Source organism: Chelmon rostratus, chromosome 7, assembly GCF_017976325.1.
Source record: "Chelmon rostratus isolate fCheRos1 chromosome 7, fCheRos1.pri, whole genome shotgun sequence".
NCBI lineage: Eukaryota > Metazoa > Chordata > Actinopteri > Chaetodontiformes > Chaetodontidae > Chelmon > Chelmon rostratus.
In genome coordinates, this window is record NC_055664.1 from 12,752,365 (window position 1) to 12,774,913 (window position 22,549).

The 22,549-nt window shown below is 43.0% G+C and overlaps 2 protein-coding genes across 2 annotated transcripts in view; one reads left to right on the plus strand and one right to left on the minus strand.

Annotated features, from left to right (window-relative positions):
* Positions 1-4,366: 4,366 nt before the first annotated feature.
* stard10 (StAR-related lipid transfer (START) domain containing 10) lies at positions 4,367-18,248 on the minus strand. Its single transcript, XM_041940235.1, has 6 exons — positions 17,464-18,248; positions 9,811-9,958; positions 9,578-9,681; positions 6,742-6,859; positions 6,138-6,190; positions 4,367-5,539 (listed from the first exon to the last, which is right to left on the minus strand). The coding sequence occupies exons 1-6, from the start codon at positions 17,620-17,622 to the stop codon at positions 5,333-5,335; spliced, it is 789 nt and encodes a 262-aa protein (XP_041796169.1). The 5' UTR covers positions 17,623-18,248; the 3' UTR covers positions 4,367-5,332.
* Positions 18,249-21,773: 3,525 nt separating this feature from the next.
* clpb (caseinolytic mitochondrial matrix peptidase chaperone subunit B) overlaps positions 21,774-22,549 on the plus strand; it is a 30,879-nt gene continuing 30,103 nt past the window's right edge. Inside the window, exon 1 of the mRNA XM_041940234.1 lies at positions 21,774-22,422. Within this exon, the coding sequence (XP_041796168.1) occupies positions 21,969-22,422 (454 nt within the window). The 5' untranslated portion in view covers positions 21,774-21,968. The remainder of the gene's footprint in view (positions 22,423-22,549) is intronic.

Below are 22,549 nucleotides of genomic sequence, written 5' to 3' on the forward strand. Positions count from 1 at the left end.
CTTGTTCTCCAGGTGAGGCGTTGAAGTGTATTTAATCTGCACTGCTTTCCTTTTCCTTTGAAATGCCAGCTGTACTGTTTGGGACTGACAGGTTCTGGAGGGACGAGAGGGTTGGCCTGCACTGACGCCATTTTGGAGTAGGCGACGGGGATCGGTTGGAATCAGTGTCTCTGTGTGGTTTGTGTGTTCCTTAATACACATTCTACAGTTCAAAATAAGATAATTTATTTGCTGGCTCAAGTCAGTCAACCACACATGTAGCATGCTCTTCGCCAAACCTTGATGCACCTCACGTACAGTGGGGAAGCTCAGCCCAGTACATCATAAATGTATCCTCACCTGAGCATACCTCTGGTCATTCATTTCTATGACCTTGGAGAGCATGCTGTCTGCTTTAAAATGCTCTCTCAGACCATGTTTTCCCTGATGCTATCCACAAGCTCCATGACAGCATTTGAAGTATCTCTCTGCAGTGGTGCTCCTAACTGCAAGGGCCTGGGTTTGGTCCCAACATTGGTGGCAGGCTATGATCAGACACCAAAACAAAGACTGGCATCTACATTTAAGGAGCTCAAAGCTCTCCTATGGTCTGTTGCACCATCTATGCTTGAGTTCACTCTTAAGTTTGGGTGCAAAATCCACACTAAACAAATATGTTGAAACTAGTTAGTTTGATACTAAAACAGTTTCATTGTTTGGAGGAGACATGATGTTCATCTTAACTAGTCTGGTATTAAGTCCAAACATACCAAAACATTGCTGCAAAAATTATGTTTTCCCTTAATGTGGCCAATCAGCAAAAAGTACCATTCTTAATGGAGTATTTATCATCTGGTTGTCTCTATACCCAATTGTCTTTGAACATTTTCCTTTATCATAGCAATTAGGCTGATGGCTAAAAATAGCCAATGTTAATCATCAAACAACAACAAAAGGTATGCAAGCAAGGACAAAGCATAATGATTAAGTGATGACTGCATAACCTTCATCTAAAGTAAGTGCAAAACAGCAGTGCCACTGAGTGATGCACCTACAACATAGGGTAGTATAGTAGAACCCTATTATTGGGAAGATGAAATTGTGACCTTATAACAACACATAATGACAGCCTACACGAGCAAGCTGTTATAAAATAGTTGTTGTTAACTAGACAGTTATCTAACCCTATATATTTAGTGAAGTTACCAGCTTTGCTTGCCCTATAACATAGTGCAGTGGTGTGTTGACTTTAGTTTCCCATGACATGACAGTTTCCCATTCACCTTATGACTCACCCACTAACACTCATTGACGCCGTGGCTCATGTGACCCCAGCAACTCACATGATGGCTTAAATCAACGATATTGCAAGAGGATAAATTCCTGGGACTCCACGCCAGTCAATTAGAGCTGAAGAAGCCTCTTGGCTGAAAGGCAAAATGTCCTCTAGAACCTCAAGCAAGTCCAGTTGCCTTTGTAAAGCACATAGAAGCTGGAATAATCCGCTCCTCCACATCCTCCAAGTTATCCCACCTTTCAAAATGATGCTCCATGCTGACCACTATTTTACAGAGGAATTTACACTATGGGACGCACTTATTGACAGAACACACAGTGTATAGGTACCTAATTTCCCTTGGGGAGCAATGGTGTTAGGTAACTAATATTATAAAAATACAAAATAACATAGGAATATATAGGTTTTTGTTGGGTGTATTCCCCATGGCATTGGTTTACATAGATTAAATCACAACATTTGAAAAATGTTACTGCAGTATATCAGAAAAATGAGATGTAGCAATTTATTTGCATAGGTTCCAGTCCAGTCCATGAGTCCACCAGGTGGTATGTGCAGGTTTAGTCAATCTGATCAGCACTGTGGCCATGAATAGAAATAATTCTGAAAAATATTTTTATGGCACTGGCGGTGATGTGGCATCCAGATCAGCACTGACTCACACGGGCAGCCGATTTGTTGGTTGTAAGCTCCCATAGGAACCAGAAGAGGGCAACCACTCACCATAAAGATGCTGAGCCTCAGATACGGAGAACTTCAAAAAGCATCAAGTTAAAAAAGCAAGAAATAAAGGGAAAACAGCATTTACAGTTGAAAGAGAATGCTGCATCTAAATAGACCTTACATTTTTGGAGGGTGCCTTTGACTGCGTTTCAGCCACAGCGATGAGTCAGCAAGATGAAAGCAACAGAGAGAGAGGGAGGCTGGCATGGGATGAAAGTCATAAGCTGGACCAGACTGGAGACCACAACTACATGGTACATCATGACGTACCAGGAAAAATAAAACATTTATGATCTTATATATATCCCACTTGTGAATTCACATGAATAAAATGGTGACATTTGCCACTTACTTTGTCAAATCTTCACTGAAAATCTCTTTAGAGAGCTGAAGGGAAAATATGCCTCACATTTTGGCCTTTGTGTCTCTGATTCAATGTGCTGTGTTCTCTCATGTCAAAGTCAGAGGCCCTGTGTCCCGAAGACTGAATGAGTAAAAGGGCAATATTTTAGCCTTTGGAGCCTGGATAAACAATACACTGCCTCTGTGGCTCTGTGACAAGTCAGTGACTTGGCAGTGTGTAACTCATTTTACTTCTGACCTGGGATAAAGATCAGGGCACTGTGTCGTAAAGATTAGCCTGGGGAAAGGAGATGGAAGAAGGAAGCAGGAGATGAACGTTGACAGATGGAGGAAACAAGCGGAAAAAGGTGAGGAGTTGCAGGGAGGGAACGAGGATTAAAGTTGAGGACAGATGAGAGGGAGGTGAAAAGAGAAAGAAAATAGAGCTTAAGACTGTAGAGGAGACAAAATGGGAATAAATGGAGGAGAACAAATTTAGATTTAGATTAAGGGAAAATGAGTAGAGGCAAAGACAAGTGGTGTGGAGAAAGGGCAGAGATGAAGAGGGGAGTAGGAGGAGAGTAAAGAACTGAAGAGGGGGATCAAAAGAGAAGAGAGGCCTGGATCATAGGAGGATGAAAGGATGGATGAGAGGATGAAGAGATGGTAAGAGGAGGAAGACGAATAGAAACGGGGCAGACACGAGAAGAAACTGAGGAAAGGATGAGGAGCAGATGATAAAGGGGCATAAAGAGTAGGGGGAGAACACAAGAGATGGAGGGAGAGGAGGAGGAGGAGGGGTGGTGATGAGTCATCACCAGGATCTCAGCTCTGGTGGGCCGGGCTGCTGTGGGGGTGGCAGTGTGACATATATGCAGAAACACACACACAGAGGGATACCGGCCGTCATGCTGCTTATATGTCTCCTCCCACTGTGGAGGCGGGTGGAAGACAATACAGGGATGCCTACTGGGACACACAATTTACGCACTCATGCACAAGCAGCCCTTTTCTCTAACACACACATGCGCATGATGACAAGGGGCGAGCAAGCAGCCTCATTTAGATTGCTATCTATAAGGGCAGAGGGCTTAACAGCTGTAGGAAAAGAAAAAGGACAGATCACAGTATACACCTTTTTACATCTCACACATATTCTTTCCTTCATCATTCATATTTCATTAGGTGGTGCATATGCAGAGGCACATATTGTAGACAGGGAACAAAGTGGATGATATGCAGAAAATAAAAGTATTTTAAGGTTACATGCAGAGCATAATGCTCTAACCTTCTTACCGAGGCACTCGCAGACAGACAGCTTCATGGACTTTCAAAGAATTTTCTCAGCTTTTGTGTATCCAATATGTTTAAAGCGGTCTTTAGCCACACTTGAAACCATGTTACTGTGTGTGTGATTTTGTGCTGCACAAGACAAGTGTCAAGTCATCCAATCAGGCCACCACATGGAGACAGAAATTGTAGCTGTTACACATGTGGTACATTCACACTAATGTCCTCATAGTCTAATTTCACATAGGGAAGAAGGGGCGGACACCCCGTAATAATTCACTTCCTTGGTGACATGCAAGCTCTCGTCTCTCTACTGTATGTCTCTCATCGTGCTGAGTCGATCTCAGAGTTGCCATGCCAACAGATTGGGGGATTCCTAATTCCGATCTAGGCCACTGCGCACACACACGCCGCACACATGTGAGTGCACGGCTGCACACAATCAAACAAATATGCATGCACACACACGACAGTTTATCAATAGGTTGTATGTCATGGTGCTTTTCATTGTTCTAATCATGGTTTTAAATCAATGGTTGTGTGTGCATGTGTTTGTGTCACTGAATGTGTGAATGACAGATCAACCAGTTAATCAGGTCAACGATTCTTTAAACTTATTTCAGCATCAGGGCACCCATGCAAACCTGCAGGCAGCTTCACACGTCAACCCGAGCAAAGGCAAACTGACACATGGAAAACACACACATAGAGGAAAAAAAAGACTCAGATCACAGGTGAAATTTGAAAACCTTTGTAGGAGTCTGTATTTAATTTTTTTTAAACTCTACATACATTCATACATCTCTCAAATAGAGGAGCAAGACAGTACATGTGAGCGTAAAATCTGTATGTGTGTTTTGTGGTTTGGTTTTTTGTCTGTGTGTGTGTGTGTGTGTGTGTGAGAGGGTTGCAGGTTGGTTTTGGGGGTTCCAGCTGCCTTCTGCACACCTGCGTATGTATCATGAGCTTACAAAATGTGATGGAGAGACAGTGACAACAAAGAGACAAACTGTGTGTATATGCATGTCTGAGTGCATGAATGTAATATAAATGAGTGGAATGTGTCTATACCTATAAACAGGTATGTGCTTATTGTATTCATGAGCATTAGGGGCTGTACTGGTGTGTCTTCCCACTGTCCTGCACAGTCAGGTTAGTCGGTAAACATCTTAACAGTGTTTCTTACTGAAAATATATTTTGCTATGATAATCTGCATAGGTCCGGATTAGAAAACTCCCTTGAACAAGAATGGGAAAAAACCAAATCACATTTATAGAATATTGGCTTACTGACTTAAAAACACAGTTTCGCTGCCACTTGTGAGTGTGTGTGTGTGTGTGTGTGTGTGTGTGTGTGTCAGTGAGTGCATCTATGTTGCATGTTAGTGTATATATGTGTTCATACATTATGTATGTGAGTACGGATGGAGTTGGCCAAGTATGAGTTTGTCTGTGTGCATGAATGCTTACATACACGGGCCTGTTAGCTCGCCTGCATATGCAACTGCATGTACAGCATGTATGTAAGTATGTGTGTGCACGTATACACACACACACACACACACACACACACACACACACACACACACATTTACATATTGAATCACATGTGTGTAATTATGGATGTGTATCAGGCACCCATTTAAACCTGCATTACTGTCTGTGTGTGTATGAATGCATGACTGTGTGTATGTGTGTGCGCTAGTCGCTGTCTTCTCTCTCCTGGGTCTCAGCCAGGGAGCTCTCATCAATATTCTCCAGGCTCTCTGCATGCTGGATGCTGAGCTCAGAGAGTGGGATGCTGGGTAATGTAGTCTGTTCGGGATAGAGCCAGGGCTTGAAGCCGGGGTTGTGCCTCTGCTTCCACTCTGAATACTTCAGACAGGCTTTGTTGATCTTCTTCATTGCCTAAAAAGAAGAAGAAGAAAAGAAGAAGAACAGATAAACACCACCAGAAAGAGAACGCGCCCATTTATACCTTCATAGATCTGTGTTGATCATCTACAACTTCAGTTAGATACTTGGTCATCCTGTGTCTGAAAATCCCCATTCAATTAGATTTAAAAGGTCAAATCAAATCAAATGATCACTAATAAAAAAAATTATCTAAAATCCAGAGAGAAAAATCTTTTTTTATTGACTCTATTGAAGTCATGAGCGTGGTTATTTTCAGTGGGATTTGTGCATCTCGCCGAGCTATTTTCTGACTATTATCAAGGGATTCCGCCATCCCAGGGTGCTCTCCAGAGAGTCTTTGCCCTATTTCAACAAGTGCGCACACATCCTCTGACAGATAAATACAGTAAACAGTGTCTTTGGAACAGTGTCTGGAATGTGTGATGTGTGAATGAGAGATTATAAATTAACATGCATATAAGGTTTGTACCTTCTCTTGACAAGCACATTGTGCTATGCGTAACCTCAATGCACACAGTGCCTGTGGATTAACACGCTGACAAACACACAACACACTCTCAGAATTTGTGTTAATCTGCACATGACTTACACGAGGAGCAAGGAGGTGGGAAGACCTGTTGACGACCCACTTGGGTAATGAACCTGCAGAGAGAGACGGAGGGAACAGAGGAAGATGGAGAAAAGGGTGAGGATGGCAGACAATGAATGCGAAAGAGAAAGGGAGTAAAAGAGGAAGAGGAGGAGGGAGAAGACATAGAAGAGGGGTTTAGTGTTTGCTGTATTACATGTCATGTGATCCAGGAGTGTGTGAAGGCTTCTAACTTGTTACTCACTGCAGCCAGATTAACGAGATTTACACAATCAGCAGTAAACTGAATTAAAGGGAGAATAAGAGGAAAAAATTAATGTATAGGAGAAAAGTGCATAAAAGACAGAAGGGAGCGAGAAGAGGAAAAGGGACAGAGTGAGAGAGAGGCCGCCGAGTGAAATAGACTGTCCTTCATATGGTTACTATGGCGACTCATTTTGACATAAAGGCAGGGCAATGAATCATTCATTACAAGTTTGAGCATGCATTAAGCACCTCGGTGAGAGTGTGTGTGTGTGTGCACACGTGTGCTCCAGTTCTTCTTTGGCCTGTGTGCTTCTAATTTATGTATCATTTTGTGTGTGTGTGTGTGTGGATTTATTACCTCGTGGGTCTACCTGGGCCAAGTAAGTGAGGATACAGTGGTTGGGTCCCTGGCACTGGATCATGTAGCCAGTCTGAATAGACACAGCTCGCACCATGTCCTTTTTAGGAGGGTATTTCTGTAGAGATGACACACACACACACACACACACAAGCACGCACACAGATTATTATTGGAAATCTTTATTCATTTTTTGTTGCTTCAGATTGAATTAGTCTATTTTTTAAATGACTTGTAGACACTTCAATTAAAACAATCAGTCATCAATCAATGCACAAATACAAGCAGCATTATCAGAAAACACTGAAAGTAAATGATGTTGTCTTTAGCTCTTCATGAACATCTATCAGATGGTAAGTGGAGTATGGAGTAAGCACCGGGGTGTTTTTCTGTGTTGTGTTTCTGCTGCCAGTCAGTCTGATTTTCTGCTTTATAGTAATCTTTCTGATGCAAATCCAGTCCAGAGAATTCACGGTCCCTGTAAATAACACAGCAGTAAAGGCCAGCTCCAGCCAGCTATTCCATCGTTGGCTGCTTACTATATATCTTAAGGTTATTAGTCATGATAATGATGATGCAGTAGTAGTTAGCCTGTGCTAACTAGGACAGGCACAGCGCAGATCACTTAAGCAGTCAGCTACAGAGCCTTCACCAGGGAAGAACATCAGATAACTGCTTTATCTTTTATAAAATAGCTGACTCATATATGTTCTCCTTGCACCTTTCTACCCATCGGTGACTGTGATTGTTTGAGTTTCTGCTGTTTTGAACAGTATAATGACAGCTTTCTAGGATATCAGAGACAACATTATAAAGCTCTGAGCAAATGTGGGGTTTTTTGTAGGAGAGAATACAGGAAAGCATTTGTCAACAGTGAGGAGTTCACACATCCGCCATACCAGGAAACTTCATATCATATGACTCGGGCTAGCTAGTAGCTAGCTCGCTAGTTAGCTTTGTGTTTTTTATGGCTGTTGGTCAGATAAAACAAGTATCTATATCATCACTTTGGGCTCTGGTAGCTTGCAATGTGCGTATGTTACTTTAGACATTTTATATGATCAAAAAAAGAATCGACAAGACACTGTGACTACAGCAGCTCTGTGAGAGGCACAGCAGTAGTTTGAGCTAAATGCTAATGTAAGCATGCTAACATGCTGATGATTAGCAGGAATAATATTTACCATGTTCATCACCTTCGACCATCGGCTAATATAGCACTAAACACAAAGTAGAGACATTACCTGTAGCCCTAATATAAATATATACTCTTAATAATCTTTAATAATCTGCCCATTGGCAAATTTTGTAGTCGAGCAATCCACAGTTATGCAAGACAGTGACAGCTGGATCTCAAAGACTGGTTGCTGAAACCCTTTCAAAATGAATGACTGGAAAAGCAGTTGTTATCAAGGGAAACGGACAAATGAATGTGGTGCCCAATGCAAGTGCAAGTGGACTGACTTCTGGTGGTGAATGCATGAATTCAGTACTCTGTTGAGTATCCCCTTAAGCTGCACTCCACAAGTCAAGCTCTCAAATTCTACTGACTATCAAAAGTGACCTTCAATCACACACACAGCCATGCACACACACAGCCACACGCGGGGGCACACACACAAACACACACACACACACACACGTGCATGCGCGTGCGCACACACACGTTGAGCACAACCACAAACATGCATACAGTCTATTGATGCAGGAATGCGGAAGGGGAGGCGGAAGTCAACAGCTAACAGTCACATGAGAGGCCTTATCTTTTTCTAAACATATTAGTGAGCGAAACTAAGAGTGAGAAACAGAGAAGGAAAAAGACAACGAGGGAAAGAGACGAAAAAGAGAAAGAAAACATGAAAAGACAGGAAGACAAATCGAGAGAGATACAGTTGGAATGCTTGCTCGGTTAATCGACTGGCTGACTGTCTGGAAATGAGTCAGCAAACATTTTGATAATCAATTTATCAAGTCATTTTTATAGCAAAAATGCCAAATGTTATGCTTCCAGCTTCTCAATCGTGAGGATTTGCTTTTCTTTGTCTGATGTGATAATAAACTGAAAATCCTCTGGTTTTAAGCAGTTTTGGACATTGTGAAAGGCATTTGTCAGTATTTTCTGACAATTTATAAACCAGATTCAGAACCAATTCATTACAAAATAATCACCAGATTAATCAATAATGAACATAACCAGCTGTTGCAGCCCTACAGAGAGGTGATGAGTAGATGTTTTCTCATGAGATAGTTGGACAAGAAACGCAGAACTACAGCCAAAGTAAAGGCTGAAGATTCGGGCCTGATTCCAAACTGAGAGTCATTCACACGGTCTCTAATCAGTCTGTTCTAGTGGCCTTTGGCATTGCTAAAAAGCACGACTGGAAGCCGAAATAAAAACTCAGCGTGTTCAGCTGAATCAAATGAACTATCCTGTACTTACACTGAAGCAGTGCACACAGTACATCTATCACTCTGCCAGGTACAAGCATCAAAAGCACGAGGTAAGGGAGTGCTCTCTCTTTGGGAAGGAGCCAAACTGTCTTCACTTCCTGGACGCATTGGATATTTAAACACACCTCCACAGAGCCGACTTTCAACAAATGTATAAGGACTTCTTTTTCACACAGCACGATGCCCTTAAGCCTGCTGAACATTCATGTCTGCTCACCCAGTGTGCACTCAACTCAATATGGGTTGTTACACAATGCACCTTTGAACACATATGCAGAGTTATAGAGGGGTAACTGAGTAGGGCCCAGCTGAGCATGTGTAAGCCCTGTGTGTGTGTGTGTGTGTGTGTGTGTGTGTGTGTGTGTGTGTGTGTGTGTGTACTTACAGCATGTTTGATTGAGTAGTTCATGATGATGTAATCTTTCCCTATTGGCAGCCAGGAGCGAAGCGTGATGACATCGCGGTTCCGAAGAGGATTTGGACACCTCCCTGTTAGTGAACAAGATAAATCAGGTGAACACAACATTCAACACTTCATGTGCGTCTCTGCTTCCCTTCACAGATCATATTAGTAGCAAATGACCTCAGCACATGTTTACACGAGAGTGCGCAACATACATGAGTAGTAACCAACATCCGCATTGACCGTAAGTTTCCCGATATCGAAGGTCTCAATGACGTTTGTGTCCCATTTCCTTCTGTATTCAATGTCGTGGAGAACGTCGTACATGGTCTCAGCTGACACGTCCTTGCACACCATCTGACACTGAGGAAGAGAGACAGAGTTTATTTTTTGGCAATAAAGAAACCTTCTGCAGAGCTAACACAACTAAATCACAGAGTAAACCAGATTTAAATACATAACTCATGTAACTGCACTGATCACACAAAACATTTCAGAGCTCTATCCAATGTGAGCTATGAAGCAGAAGAATCCATTACAACTGAATGAAGCTGCATCCCATCAGTTCACAGTAAAGTAAGGTACCACTGTGGAGGAGAGCTACAGTTTGCTGCTGTTCGTGCCAACAAAGGTGAGAAACAAAAACACACCCCGGGGAACAAATCAAAGAAAGGACAAATAAATTAGGAGGACGTGTGTAAATATGTGTTTAGGGATCGTGAGCATAATCAGTTTGAAAGAAACGCACGAACACACACAAATATGACAACTGATGAGTAAAAGATTAGACATCAGATGGTCAGAGAGTATCAGTGTCAGAGAGCAGACTCTGTGTGTGTGTGCGTGCGTGTGTGTGTGTGTGTGCATGAGACAGAGAAAGAGAAAATTAGAAGAGAATGAAGAGACAGGCCACTGACCACAGATGACTCATTACAAGGCCTGAGCTGATAAGTGGAAAACAACGCAGTCAGTGCAGAACACACAGTCTGTCAAATGGTCTGTGAGTGACGGGGTAGCGGGGGGTCTGAGTGCTAGAGGCCACACGCATCCACAGGTCCCCACTGTTTGGACAAACGCATGAAGGATATGTAGAGTTTTAAAGATCAGAAATTAGATTGACTCATTTAATGCTGCATTCCAGATTCAGTAAGACATTACTCAAAAAAGCAAACACAACAGCATGCATTTTAAAACCTACAATCTACAACCTTTAGATAAGTTACAGGGATAAATATATTGCTTATACATCCATACTTGTTCATTTGGAACAGGTTTGGTGTAAGTGTGCCTCAGCTTATTAATAAAACCATGGGGACTCCTACCTATGTCAGGTTTGGAGTGGATGGCGCTGTACATACATGTAAGGACAGGCAGCCCTGGAGTAGAACTGTTACTACAGTTACAATTGTCAGGAGGATTTATCTTAATAATAACAACAACAAAGAAGGACGGCGCAGTGGAGGAGACACAAAGAGACTCTAAAAGCAAGTGGGAGGCCAAGGGAAAACCTGAGGAAGAGGAGTAAATGAGAAAGAAATGGACAGAGGGGGATTGTCTGTCCCAGATGGTTTCAACTCCCATTACAAATCAGTCCAGAGGGTTTGAAGCTCAATCTGCACCATTCTCTCTCCCTTGTTCCCAGAGGGCTTCATTTAAGAAAACGATCACCAACTTCACTCTACATTTGGCTGCACAGCTGTTTAACTGGGAATCCTCCTCCCAGCCTATGACAGCAGCTACATATGCACCCCCCCGCAACTGCACAAAATATGAGGTTGCCATTTAAAAACTTGTTATCGCAAGTACTCACTTTGATGTGAATTTGCAAAATCCTTTACTTATAATCACTGACTAATACTTCTGTGATGTAAAAGAGTAAAATAAAAAGACTAAGGGTCGACAGCGATGCTTGCAGCTCTGCCGCCTCAGCTAACATGCTCTGATGCTGCTGCTGAGCAGGTATAATGTTTGCCATGTTTATCATCTCTGTTCAGCGTGCTAGCGTGCAAACACTTGACCAACCAACAGTTGCACCTACATTTCCATCCCTAAAGCCTGAAGCCAATGTCTACTAACACACACACACATCCACAATAACTAGGATCAAAGTTTCACTGATTCATCGAGTTCAAGAATTTCACTATCTAATACTCATTTTGGGAAAAAAAAGCATCATGAAAAACATTTTCTTAATGTCTTTGGAGTTCCACTCAGGAGGAAACGACAGATAGTGGCAGCAAAAAAAGACAAGAGGGAAAGTAAGAGGATTTTAACTCACAAAAAGTCAAAATTTGAGAAAACTTTTCAAGCTAATTAAGCAAAGTCAACTGTCCTGGGACCAGATATCATTATTACTTTCAATGTCCCATTTTGGCTTCCAACCCACTTGCTAAAGAAATGTTTTTTTTACCATCTCTGCATCCAAAGTGGACCACTGTCCCTGTGTGCAGTGAGTGTGAGAGCTATGCCCACTTGTTGCTACACCACTGCTATTTAACTCAATTTATTCATATGGCCCTTAGACATAGCCACAATCTCACAGGGCTTCACAAGGAGCCTCACTATGAAACAAAGAAAATGGAAAATGCTAAATTGAAATGACATCCCTCAAACACAGGATCCTTGCTGAGAATGGGGAGAGAGAGCGGGCCATACACACATGCTGACAACAAAATAACAGAACAGACAGACAGACAGAAGATCTCGTCTGAACGTGGCGCACACTGGCCAAAAAAAGCCATGTGATGCTATACGCAGTATCTGTGATGCTCACATCGTTTTTAAAGGTGATTGTAACACTTGTAGCAACAAATGATTGTTGATTTGTATTTGGTGTAAAAGCCTCTCCTCAAATAAATCAAACATATAACTAATGCACGAGAGGCACTGTAGAGAATACACAAGGAGTCAGGTGCCACTGCAAGTATAATTTTGCCTTTGTCTTGTACTTGGAGTATTTCCACTGTATACATCTTTACACATCTGACAGATAAAGCTACATGTGAGCAATTTAAATGCACAAATAATCAAACAGTTTACACTTAATGCCTTTATTATGTACACCTGTATGATCCAATACAACAGCTCAGCCATAAAGTCTTTTGTATGATATCTATAATGTGCAGTCGCTGTTGACGGTCACATAGAGGTGTTCATTGAATTATATGTTTTAGAACTGAGGTCTGAGCTGTTGTGCTGGATTGTATTAGACACAGAGTGTGTAAAGCCACTAAAAATATCCTGACCAGCTAATACATAATACATAAATAATACTCTTAGAATAAATAATAATACGACACTTTGAAATGGGCTACTCATAATGAGCACTTTTACATGTATTTTGGTGGAAATCTTTACACAAGTATCATTTTGAAGGGAGTACTTTTTCTTCTAGCAGAGCATTTTTAGATTGCAGTAGAACTGCTTTTAATTAATGAAAGGCTGGAAGTTAAGTTTCCAGCGCTGAGAATAAGAAACAAGAACATGAGGAGGGCTGGAGATGAGCTAATTGACTGTTTAAATGTGATTAGTGGTTGAGGGTCATCTGATACCGCTCTGTCTGAACCAGTGCAATGCCAGTCGATTAGAGACAACAGTTAAAACCTTTACAAATGATGTGTTACTACTCAGAAATGATTCTGTGGGTGTTAAGAGAAAGTCTGTGAGGTACAGAGTGGGGGTACGGCTGCAGGTTGGCATTACAGTGAAACAACAGAAATGCATGATGGGAGTGAAGGAAACTGAAGGTTCGTTCCTGACTCTTCAGTGTGAATTCTCCATACTGGAACTACAGCATTATACTGTATACAGTGTGATGGGATTTTCAAAATAAAGTCAACATTAACTATGCTAAAGCCATGTTTGTTGATGTGCCTCAGAAGAAAAAACAGATACTGCAAATGTTAAACCTGTTATATCATCAGAAGGCAAACATAAGCAAATAATGACATTCGTATCAGTAATGTCTCATACCTGATATCTGCATGTGTGTGTGTCTGAGTGAGAGTGTGTGTGCGCGCAGACAGATTGGCTGAGGGCTTGTAGGTCAGCAAAGACCAGAGAGAATAATGGACGTGTTGTATCCACAGGCAAACTGTAACAGGAGTAGGAGGAGGAAGAAAAAGCAAATGAAAAGGCGAAAGAAGAGAAGTGGAGGGAGCCACAGACGTCCAGCACAGAATGAAGACGCACAGCCAGCTAAGCACACGTGTGCGTAATTCTATTACACTCTAATTCGGTGGAGTCAACAGATGAAGCAAGGAGGAGATAGAGGGAGGCGGGTGAAAGAGAGTTCAGGAAGGTAAAACAGAGACAGAGGGAGACAAAAAGGCGGAAGAATAGGTACACAAACAAAAGGTGTGTGTGCGTGTGTGTGCGTGTGTGTGTGTGTGTGTGTGTGGCTTGGTGAGTCTTGACGCCTGGTCCAGGTCCGCGACCTGCTCGCTGCCCACTCAAAACACCACCTCTGACCCCGCACATCAAACTCACTCCACCCGGCTCTCCCTTATTCCCCGTCGCACCCACTCTTGTTCTCTCCCTGCCACTCTCCCCCTCCCCCTCCCTCCGCCCCTCCAACCTGTCAGCTCCCATCATTTGCTCCTCTGGGTGCTGATACATGATTGTGGAAGACATTTATTTAAAAAAAAAAAAAGGGAAGAAATAGAAGAGTGTGTGTTTCTGAGCCGGGTTTCCCTGTGTGTCAGCGGGGGAGAAGGCAAACCCAGAAGCGTGTGTGTGTGTGTGTGTGTGTGTGTGTGTGTGTGTGTGTGTGTGTGTGTGTGTGGGTGGGTGGGTGCATGAACGGGCAGCCGTCTGACAAACTGTCAAACTATAACTATATATACTACTAACCCACACAGTGTGCATTGTGCGTAGTGTCATGTGCTGTCAAACAATAGGATAACGACGATGATGATGATGGTTGGTGTGAGTGATTACAGCTGTGATTCCACTGTGATACTAAAGTCATTGTTGATGAATATGGCAGTGGCAATGATCAGGATGATAATAAGGCTGATGATAATTAGGCTGCTAATGATAATGATGATTGCCAGTCTGTTCCCTCTCTCACTCTCTGGCCTGGACATATCGCTTTCTCTTCACTGCTGTTAATGCTACGGTGAAGAGGGGAAACTGAAGCAGGAACACAGCGTTACGTCTCAACACTTTATGCATTAATCATTCCACATGCATCAGCAAAGATGTATGCTTTTATTTTCGGCTATAAATAGATGGGCTGTATCTGTGCATCGCTGAATGGCCCTACCCTCATACACACACACACACATACACACACACACACACACAGACCTATGAGCATGATACACGCCGACTGCCAAATTCACACACAACTACAAATAAAGTGATCATTTTGTGTCAATTTGGGATGAAAAAATTTGTGTCATGTCAGAGTTTGAATGAAATGAGTGGCAAAAAAAGGAGGGTGGAGACTGACCATGCAAAAATCAACCTCCTGTAACTGTCATATTTACATAAAGATAAAGTGGCAGTTGTCTCCAAGTGTGTGTGTGCGTGCACTTTCTACTTCTGTTTGCAGAGCTGTTGCGAGGAAGCGCACCTGTCCTGTATCAACAAGCATGGCGCGCGCGCACACACACACACACACATGCACACACACACACACTTATCCCTGCTGATGCAGACATGATACACCACTCCTTCAGCACACACAGGACATACCCTGAGGAATCACACAGCCAAATGAGGCTGACTTACCCAATCCTGATTGTCCCGTTCACTAAACTACACTACACACACAGAAATGGCCTCACAGATACAAAGATAGAGGCTGGGAAAAGCCCTCTGCTGCTCTCCCCCCTGCACACCCTCATGCACACACACACACACACACACCACTTTATTTAACAAAGCAAACACCTGGTTCGCTCATGCTCCTCAGACCCGGATACACCAGCAGGAAAGCACACACACATATTTACAAAGAGGAGAATGTATTTAATTTCTATCTCTATATATGGGAAGAAAATGTATCCCAGAGTAAGTGACAGTAACGAGCTGTCAGGACAGAAGGGTAAGTAATGTAAAGCTTGGAAATGTGGAAGCAACCTTTCCTAAAAGGTCATTAGCTGTGGAGCCAAATCTCTCATAAAGTGTATAACGGTGATATACACGATCATTTTTTTTCCCAATATCTTGATCAATTTTAACACTTTCCAGGGGTTGAAGGTCCCAATTGCTGCTACATTTTAGCAAAACTGTAGCTAGATGTAGTCACACCCTCCACATTGTTTTGAAGAAACTCTTTCAGCATTTATTCAAGTATGTATGTATGGCCTACATTTATGAATGAGTATGTAATATCATTTATTTATAGGTATTCTTATACATTTTAAATATTAACTCATATCATCTGAGCCAACAAACTACATCATGGCTTACAGCGCTGAATTTTCTTCACGTAACGTAATTATCTTAATGATGTTCTTAACTATATAGCTAAAAAATTCACTTTGTATCTAAATATATGTGCAAATTCAAACTATTTCCATAATCACATATTCCTATTCAAGAGAAAAACTATGTTTTTCCCTCAAATGTGCTGTGAAAGCAGAGTCTGAATTAGTTTTTTCCTCTGGGTCTCTGTCCCAGAACAGTAACAAAGCATTATTAATGACTGTGGTCAAACATAATGTGTAAGATGGTATGCAGCAGTTTCTCTGGGGCTGAACACGCCTGCACACCGACTCCCAGGACAAACGGTCACATTTGAGGCAAACTGCCACATCGGCCATTTGACGAGATAACAAAGTTTACTGATGAAGTGCTTTCATGTCTGCCACACTATTGCCTTATCTAAACAACGATCAGGAACTACATTATATTCCACCTACTGCACCTTGTGCTCTTCATGGAAAACTGAACACTAATGCAGATCTAGGGCTGATTTTAGTTAATACCTAGAAATAATGACCAATGACCATTGCAAGCTATCAAAACCCATTATAATGTCTTTAACCTGCATATTTTGTCACTAAATCCAAAGATATTCAATTCAGGATAACACGAAGCAGAGAAAAGCGGCAAATTCTCACATTTCAAAAGCTGCAACCACAGAATAAAAGACTTAAATTCATAACTGAACTCATCGATTCATTTCCTGCCTACTGACTCATCAGCTAATTGACAAAGCCTTTCAGGCGTACAGTTCTATTATCTACTATTTCAGAGCATGCTTTTGTTCACTTGCCTGCGTGTTAAATGAATGCAAACTCCACAGAAGTGAACAAAGTGAGCTGACATGTTACATGCCGCTCTGCCTAACATCCTCTGGGTAGAGACTGGAAAATAGTTTCACTGGCACAGGAATATGGAGTCTCTGGAGGATTAAACCTGCCTCCTGAGGCTGACTCTTGCTCTCACTTCTCTTTAGTTCAGGGGATTTCTTAACAGTGGGCAGAAATTCACAACCAGGCCACTATGCTCATTTATAAAGGGTGACTCTAACACAGGATGTGTTCACTGCACTGTTACCACTACAGTTTAAACCCAGTTGTTTGCTCGCTTACAGAGCACACCATATGCTGTGTCATCTATAGAATTACAATCACAATACATCTTCTGTGACATGTAACGAGCTGCTAGTGGGTCGGAAAAGCCTCTGCAACTACCGTGCAGCACAAAGCAGTCAGCGTGTCAGCAGTTTTAATCATACGGGAATTTAGATAAAGCGCTTCCCCGCAAGCTGGACTATACAGCAGAGCGGTGTTTCTTTTTTCTTTATGGTGCAAACGCTCACTTCTTATTACACCTGTGAAGGTTTGATAGGTCTCTGGCACATCAAATGCACACTTTATTTGATTTTGACATATTCGACGGGGCAGGCTCACCTTAATTTTGTGGACGGACTTGCCCTCCTCCAGACCCTGGCTCCACACCGTGATACCCCGCTTGTTGTAGTTCATAATCCAGCCCTCCTCGCACAGGCACTCCGCCTTAAAGCTGGCAAACGCCCGGTCGTCCGGGATGGTCACAGTCTGTCCAGACATGGCTTGTTACCGGGGAGAGAGAAGGGGGAGGTGGGTGTCGGAGAGGGGGGGTGAGGTGGGGGTCTTGGAGACTCCTGGTGGGCCCGGAGGAGACACGCTGAGCGGTGGAAATGAAGGGAAAGCGAGAGTCTTTTCTGCGGGGATAACTTGTCTAATTCAATTTCTTCCGTGCAAGAAGCTTGTGTAGGCTGCACCGCGTCTTGTGACGATCCGCGTGCGTACGAGTGTGCGCGCGTCCAACGGGAAGGTACAACAGCCGCAATCCAGCTCGCACAAACTCATCAAGCGGAGGTGTGCAACGCAGCCGCACACAGGTGAGCGCACGCAAAAAAATAAAGCGAAGAAGTGTCCCAAAAAAATGAGGTGGAACCAGAAGCGCCTCTCAGTTGATCAGGGTGGCTGAATAAGTTTGAGCCCGGTCCTACAGTCCTCACAAACAGCCGCTCTTCAGACAAACCATATGTTTGTGTTTCCGCTGGCCACTCTCCGTTTCTTTCTCTCTCTCCGACCCTTTTATCTGTCTGTCCCTCTGTCTCTCTCTCTCTCGATTGTGGTCTTCTTTCGTGCGCTTACATTAATGTGCAGCAGCTCTCCATCGCTGCGTCGCCGCTGTGGCAGGTGGTACAAGAGAGGCGATGAGAAATAAGAGGAAGAGGAGGAGGTGGAGGTGGAGGGGGGGGGGGGGGGGGGGAATCAGGCAGAGCAGGCAGGCGACGCAGCGACGGGTACAGTGGAAACACCTCCCTGTGCTGCCTTTATGTGCGCCCCGTAAAGCCCAAACCTAAACACATTTTGTCCGTTTAACTTCTTTCTGTGATCCTGCTCGAACCGCAAAAATATATCTGGATGAAAACTTGTAATATATAGTACTATATATACCCATTTTAACTGGTGTAGTTAATTTTAGCCTATTTTAAAGCCTGAAATAGCCTATATTGAATCATCAAACAATCAAACATCAAATGCCACATCTGTAGAGGCTTTTGTTGGCTATGTAGCCTACATAACCAAGATTGAAACTGGTTTTAATACGGTCTTAACAACTGAAAGTGCTTCACATTGTTGTTGGTCCTGTTTTGACTCACTCATGCTTGCATTTTAAAGGTATTCAGTGGAGTTACTATCATGGAGCAATGTTTCTATAAACAGGTCCACAGGGTCGCCTACTTCTGAGACAAAGAACAGATACACTGTCACCAATTCACATTATTTAGAAACAGATGGCAATATTACCATCTCCTTTTATAGACTTGGAAACTAGCATTTTTACACAGGAAGTACAGACATTAATTGTTGTATTCACATTAATTTATGTGAAACCAGAATGTGAATAAAGCTTAAAGCCAACTGGATAACTGTGCCTGATGTGTAGCTTGCTGACACTAAAATATTTGGTATAATTATGTAAGTTTTTAGATGTTTAAGCTTAGATTTTTCTGTTGTTTTCTTTCTGTTGTAGTTATGCTATGGTTTGGGAGCGCAGCTCATGCTAAGCCTATTTTGTTAATGGGAACAAAATAACTTTGTAACAGTAGTGCAGCTGCAGTACCATCCAATTAACATTATAGGCATTCAGCTGTATGACACATTTTTCTTTTCCGCTGGTAGAGGATGAAACTTGCCTGCAGCTGAAAGTGTAGAACAAACTTTAGAAGCAATTCAGATCTGTTTTGAAAGCTCAACAACATGCCCACATTTGGTACATGGTTTGGTATTTGGGGAGAAAATGGCTACCTGTTGACCCAGGAAGCGCAGGTAAGCTGTGGAAGAGCTCGGCCAACATTTCCTTTAATGTCACAAGAGTTGTGTAGTGTAAAATTGATAAGTAGTGTGAACAACACAGCAACTGTGGAGCAGGCAGTCTCCATGGCCACCTTAAACTCTATATCAACCCATTATGAATGATTCGATAGTAAACTGCATATGGTGCCAATGTTTTTTTCTACAAACTAAATAAGCAGGCAACCCCTGTATGGTTACGCTGGTTGCTGTTCGCTTTCATATCTCCTACAGTCTTTGAACGCAACCCGCGCTATCGCACCATACACGCGCACCTTTTTGTAAACTAGTTCCCGGAGCAGCGGGGGCGCGCCTGGCTCCTGTTGGCTGACGTGGAAAGTACTTGTCTTCACACGTTCTTTCTTTCATACTTCCTTATAAATGTTAATTGTTAAACTTTCCAGCCACATGAAGGGATAAAGTCACTACAGCTGACAGCTATAAACGTCCAATAAATTACCTGTAATGCAATATTACTGTAAGAAGTCACCATGTATCTGTTATCTTTCCTCACCCTGCCTGCTTGTTTTCATCTATCTTCCACTCAGTGTGTCGTGTCATTTTCTGTTTCATCACTCTTCCTCCTTTCATCTCGAGTGTGTAAGCCCATTATCGGCCTCCTTCACTCAATTTGATCTGTGGGTGTACTCACGATGTCTTGAGGCCCAAATAATCTGAAGTGCACCTTAAATTTCCAGTCTTGGGATCACAGGAGTATATTTGTGTAAAGATATAAAACCACAGACAGGCGTTTAGGTGTGATCCCTCCCTGCAAATATGGACTTGACTCATTGCTTTACACAGGATTACACAGCTTTTGGCTTTTGGGTTACTGAAATTGTCTTTTTAACCCTAACCTTGCTCAGCTGTGAATAAAAACCAGTAATAGCTTTAAGTTTTCTATTTCTTGTCTATTACTGACCTCTAACCTCCTGAGACAGGCGAGTAAGTGTAGACTTCCCTCACCAGGATGACTCGAGCATGACATTGCCAATATCAAAACATTAAATATCCCAAATGGCAACTGTTCAGTACAGGGTTCCCAACCAGGGGGCCCTTGCAGCAGGGTCATGCATGACCAGGAGGAAAATGCTGAGTGAAACTCAAGTTGAATAGAACTTTTTTCACAGCAGACACTTTGGCTTGGCAAACACAGGTGTTGTCACTAACACAATTAAACGCTGCATTGCATTGGAATGATTGCCAGAACAGAGCCATAATTAATGCATTAGTGCCACCTGTGATTTTCCTGCTATGACATGTCAATATATCTGCAATGAAAAAGGACTAGGACACAAGCATCAGCCGCCACATAAACTCATTGTTGTTGTTCAATTTAATAGTGAGTTTTGAAAGGGGCCTAAGCATATGAAGAAGTTGGTGTCACTTGAGCTGTGTTTGTGGGTGAGAATGAATGTATTAGATGGGATGGCTGGTAAAGGTGCCAGTGGATTTATGATGGCAGAGCATGAAGTCCTCTTATGATTCATGTGTGGTGGTGAGGCACAGTAAGCCTCTACTGACAGCACACAATATACCCACCTAAAACACTGCAGCTCTACCACACTGTGTCTTTTCATTCTGCTTGGATTGCATTTCAATCATAAGAAAATGGCATTTTCAACGACATTGCTTTACTTTTTTGACTGTATCTTTGGTGGTATCCTTATCATGTGCAAACTTAGTGGGTATAGATGAAAAGGCCAATCAGTAAAACAACTGGATATCTGAGCCATCCATCCCTGCATCTTAGCCTCGAGTTATGTAGTATATGTATAATCAATTTATCCAGCCATTCTTAATATTATGTGCGAAACTGAAGATGACATTTGATGAACATGACATTTGCCTGAAACGGCTTGCGTAGGCCACTGTGCAGCCACAACCACCAAATTAATCTGTGCTTTACTGCCATCTGGCGGCCGTGATGAACTATCTAAGGACAAGGACACCGACAAACAACAGCTTGTGCCAACAAAACGAATGTGTATGCGAAAAGACCAGAAAACCAAAAGAACTGTCCTGTCCGGATACAGTAAACAAGTTGCTCGCGATGTGCATTGTTGTATGTTGGACTACAAATAGGCCTACAGGGCAGCCATCCTCTAATAATGCGGTTATTTCAGGCAAAACGCTTCAAAAGTAACCGTTAGGACTTGGCAACAAGTTTAATCCAACCTGTATCGAGGCCCTGTCAGTATCAACATTCCCACGACAGGCAACAGAAATATGACAAACTAAGTGACTGTACTGCGGTTTAACACGATTTTAGCGAACGCGGAAGTGTGCAACAGCTATTGATCCCGCCATAAAACCTGACACAGAGGTTTCCAGTTAAACAGCATTTCCCAGAATGCACCGGATGTTCAAGTGACATCCAGGCAACGATGAGGTGAAGCAGTTGTTGTCGTCTCGATGGTTGTGATTAGCTGCCTGTAAATCGAAGTGTAACGGCTGTTGCATCGGAATTAACGCGGTGTCCCTGGCCTGTAGGGTACCTGTTCCGCTCCGGAATTAGTCAGACTGAGGGTTTCTTCCCCCGCTTCGCTTGCGGTGAGTTTATCGCCATGTTATCATCTGTTCCCACCAGGCTATTTGCGCGAAGGTCGCGCAGCCTGTCGCCGTGCAGCCGCGTGCTCCAGACCAGCGCAAACGGTGCCGCGTGCCAGGGCATCCGCGAGACACCGGCGGAGACCAACCGCAACCCCATCGTGTCCACCTCCCGAGTGTCTAGAAGGGGAATTTTGGCTGAGGAGACCGCTGGTACGAGTGTGAACCCATCGGTGCAGTACCACCACCTCGCCCATAGGTGGCTGTCCAACCTTCAGAACCGCCGCAGCTCCTGGGCGGCTCTGGCCAGCAGAGGGCGCAACAACAACCACTACTGGGAGGAGAGTGGGCAGGGCGGCGGAGATGAGGGCCGGGGAGCAGGTGGATCCAGCCGTGCAGGTGTAGCGTCTGCCGGTGTGCTGTCTGCTGCTGCCGTGGCATTCTGCTTGAAGAAAGATTCAGATAACAAAGGTAGACTGAGCTGTCATTGTGTCGTCTGACATGTTATAATTGCTTGTCCATTAGTGATTAATCACAGATGAGTCTTTTGAATTGTTAACAAGTAACACCAACCATTTTTAACTTGACAAAAGTTAAT

What these genes read in the sequence shown, in the direction of transcription:
- stard10 (XM_041940235.1), bottom strand. Translation starts at nt 17,622, where the DNA reads ATGTCTGGACAGACTGTGACCATCCCGGACGACCGGGCGTTTGCCAGC. An exon ending in AGTCCGTCCACAAAATTAAG is followed by an intron (nt 9,959 to 17,463) that starts GTGAGCCTGCCC and finishes TCTCTTCCTCAG; the next exon opens with TGTCAGATGGTGTGCAAGGA. An exon ending in CCCACCTCCTTGCTCCTCGT is followed by an intron (nt 5,540 to 6,137) that starts GTAAGTCATGTG and finishes TCTTCTTTTTAG; the next exon opens with GCAATGAAGAAGATCAACAA.